This window comes from Sinocyclocheilus grahami, unplaced genomic scaffold, assembly GCF_001515645.1.
Source record: "Sinocyclocheilus grahami isolate Dianchi unplaced genomic scaffold, SAMN03320097.WGS_v1.1 scaffold32.1, whole genome shotgun sequence".
In the NCBI taxonomy this organism is placed as follows: Eukaryota; Metazoa; Chordata; class Actinopteri; order Cypriniformes; family Cyprinidae; genus Sinocyclocheilus; species Sinocyclocheilus grahami.
Genome location: NW_015505211.1, coordinates 3,644,624 through 3,648,523, shown reverse-complemented (window position 1 = coordinate 3,648,523; position 3,900 = coordinate 3,644,624). Strand labels below are relative to the sequence as shown.

The 3,900-nt window shown below is 40.4% G+C and overlaps 1 protein-coding gene across 1 annotated transcript in view; it reads left to right on the top strand.

The window, feature by feature from the left end:
• Window positions 1-1,533: 1,533 nt before the first annotated feature.
• hunk (hormonally up-regulated Neu-associated kinase) overlaps window positions 1,534-3,900 on the top strand; it is a 7,827-nt gene continuing 5,460 nt past the window's right edge. The window contains exon 1 of the mRNA XM_016263760.1: window positions 1,534-2,116. Within this exon, the coding sequence (XP_016119246.1) occupies window positions 1,877-2,116 (240 nt within the window). The 5' untranslated portion in view covers window positions 1,534-1,876. The remainder of the gene's footprint in view (window positions 2,117-3,900) is intronic.

The following is a 3,900-nucleotide window of genomic DNA, read 5'->3' as shown; positions in this document are numbered from 1 at the left end:
AGCCATAAAGCTAATAAGGTGCGCCCTCTACTGGTCAGCGGCGGCATGTAATGATTACGTCTCTGCACGTCTATGGCACTGATCGCTTGCTCCAGGTAAATATTTATTTGAACAATCCAGGTAATGAGATGGCCAGGATCTTACAATTTATTGACATTACATAGCAACAACTTATGCATAATGCATCCAAAACAGAGGTCTGATAGCATACAAAGTGCTGCTAACACAAGGGTCGGACATCAGGCTATTCTGATCTGGTCTTTCACCTTATGTGCCTTTGAGCAAGTAAAATTCCCTGCTACTGGGGAACATGAGCTTTGAATGAATGCATTCTCTAAATGACAGACAGACAGACAGACAGGCACAGACAGATAGATAGGCATTTGTCCTACACCATATTACCAATGGAGGGCGCAATAGACCTTCCTTACTTTCATTGCTCTGTACATCGCTCGTCTCATGACCGCATGGTAATGTAAACAAGCTGCCGGCTAGCCTGGGTGTGGTGACGCAATAGTGTATTTTTTTTTAAAAAGGCCAACCTTCCATTGTTGTGCAGGTCTATTAATCATATCAGGATTGTCATCGCTGAGAGATTACGAATGATGAACGAATGAAATCCAGGGCACTCATTTACAAAACACGTGTGTAATACAGTATAATAAATTAAATCGATTAATTTGAAAGAATTAAAATGGCATTGGTGGTCTTTCTGTTATTATATTGAATGATACAGTGTTTTGTTTCACGGATAATATTTAAATTGCAAGTTCAATTGCATTAAAAAACAATCCGAGACACTTGGCTTATTTGTTAGTATATATTATATAATTTGGTATATTTATTACAATATTGTCAGGAATATAAAATGCTTAAAGTATTGAAACCGACAATGCAGAAAACAAATAGGGTGAGGTAATAAAGAAATATAAGGGGGAAATAAAAGATTTAAAATAAATAAATTAAAAGGAAGAAATACAGTGAGGATGAATTTATGTATAATGTGCTATATACAAAATATAAGGTGTAATGTTTATATAATTATGTGTAATGCAAAGTGTATGTAAAGTGTAATTAAAATATAATAGTATGTAAAGTGTAATTCTATCTAATGCGGTGAATATCATTAGCAAATTAGTTAAAGAAAATTAAATCAATGCTATGGATGGCATCACTGCATAAAGCGTGTTTGTATGCATTTGAATGAATAATCAATAGATAATTTAGTCGCGACCAATAGGTCAGCCAAAAGCGGTCTACGTAAACCATCACCGGGGGGAGCTGATAGAAATCAAGTATCACGGCGAATCTGACCCATCAGCAACCATGCTCTTTGTTGTCTAGGGAAGCATTGGTGAGGGGCGGGGCTACTTTTACAACCCAGGAGAGGGCGGAGCCTCTGCTCCCAGCGCGACCACTGATTGGATTCGATTTTAGCCCAGTGACTGAGAAAGGATTTTCTATCAAATAAGAAACGCCCCCACCCCGTGCCGGGAAACTAACTTCAAACAACAAATGTGAGAGTCTCGGCAGTAAGACAGTCACTCAGATACAGAGAGGTGCTGGAAACTTTAGCTTTATCCTAAAGTGACGTCCGCATGTTAATAAGACGGTTTGCTCATTTGATTTAGATTAGGACCAAGTGGCTTTATTAATTATCCCATGACGAATGCAATACTTATGTAAAACTATTACAATCTTATCTTATAGTTTGCGTATTGACAGCCAGCTGAGCCGAACAGGTGGCGCGTGTGTCAGGTCCCGCTAAGGATTTAGTATTAGGGACAGGGATTCAGATGTCCCATTCTCACAGAGGTCTTCTTAACAAGCAGTAACAGTAGATTCAGAGGACAGGTTTTGTTCAACAGGCGCAGGGATGCCCGATGCTGGAACAGACATGGGGATGGACAGCGAGAGGATTTTTGGGGCGAAAGCTCCAGCTCCCGTAGGCACAGAAAACACCCCTCCTTCGTCTCTGAGCAGCGGTCTTCCAGCTGATATCCTCCGAAACTTTTACCACACAAAAAGAGTTGGGAATTATCTGATCGGGAGGAAGCTGGGAGAGGGCTCGTTCGCCAAAGTGAGAGAGGGGCTTCACGCGACCACCGGCGAGAAGGTGAGAAGATTCCTCTCTTTGAAACATTGTCAGCTCGCTGATATCTAAATAACACTGTAAAAATGCATATTAATAGTGTTTTCAATTTATAGGTATAGAATTCATTTATTTATATCATTATCTAAGCAAACGAAAACTCAAAACATCCAGTCCATTAGTCTGAATCGAACCAAAACCAGGACTTGAATGCTGTTGCATTTGTCATTAACTACATTTAGACCTAGTTTAGCCATTTGTTCATATCACTGTCTGAAAAAGGAATTGTTAGCTGAAGAAATAACACAACTTAAGTCTAAACTGTTGAATACATGACTTGAATGCAGTTGAATTTGTTATTTACCGCTAGATCATCTATTTGTTTATCCATCATTGTCTGAATATGAAAATTGTAAGTTGTAAATTGTTTTGGTCAAACCCCCCTCAATGTCTATGGCAGGCAAAGGTAGTCTATGGGCCATGACTTGAATGCTTTGTTGTAATTTAGTGATTCATTCTAAAATAAATGTTTACTGTCAATGTTAAGTTAAAAGCTGTTTTTTGTGGGGGTTTTTTCAAGTACCCAGAAGTCAGTTTATGTTGTCTTTGGGTGGCTCCTTTGGCGAAGAATGTCAAAAACACCATCCCCTGATCATCAGGTTGAGCTTAGATGTTTCTCACTGGTCTCATGTTCCTCATCACAAAAATTAAATTAGGTAACGGAGACAGTCCTTGAGCCTGTTTGCATTCAGGTGTCTGTATTAATCTTACACCAGAGAAAATGTGCAGCCATTCAGAATGAATGGAGAAATATTTCTTAACAGTTTTTCACTTCTATATATCAGCAAAATGTATGCTCAATATGTGATATCTAGTTTCCAGGGCGTGTTTATTCATTACCCATTTCTGTTGACTCTGAATGTCACTTTCTTCCTTGGAATGGCATGCTATGGGGTGCAGTTTCTGTTGGCATGTGGAAAAAATTGTTTGCTCTTGCAGTGAATAACCTGAAATACCTTCTTAACATATCAGGGATTTGTTCAGCCTTCTTGCCTCCTTTCACTGTTGCTGTGGGAAGGGGAAGTTCTGTCCCAGGCGATGATGCAAATGGCTAGCAATCACAAAGAGAAGCGAGGCTGCCTCGTGCTCCTCTTGTCTCCTGCCTCGCTCTCGTTCTCTGACATCACCTAGAAAAACAGACAGGGTGGGGCGGGGCTCACGATCGGTGGGCAATAGCACATGCTTCCCCCATGTATGTTGTGAGCATATCTAACCCACTTTCACCCTCGCCTCCTTTGTCTGCCAGAGAGAAAAACAACACGTTAGTCTGAGGCTCTGGGGGACCATCGACCACCAATCAACCGTGCTGGCAAAACATGGTGGTTAAGATCCAGCAATGTCAGATTAACATTTTAGGCGATTGTTTAGGGATGGGATTTGGACCCTTTTTTCTCTGTATGTCTTTTAATGTGCCCCTCAGTTGAAGTAAATGATCCAGTTATCTTCTTAATTGGCCATGTATGACTGGTTTGCTCAACAGTCTCTTTTTGTGCCTGATGATTTGTGGTGGCATGGCAGGTCACCCCTTGAACCCTCCTCGGGTCACGCTTGGGGCTCTTTGATAAAGGGTGGAACCAATAGCACCAGGCTATTGTTATAGCATACAGAGGGACTTTCAACCCAGGACAAAGAAATCATGTTGGATAAAGAACAAAGACCCTCCCCTCCCACCTTAATAAAAAATAACCCTGAAATTATGCTAATTCTCTTATATTAGTAGTATATTACCATAACATTTTTTTGCTATG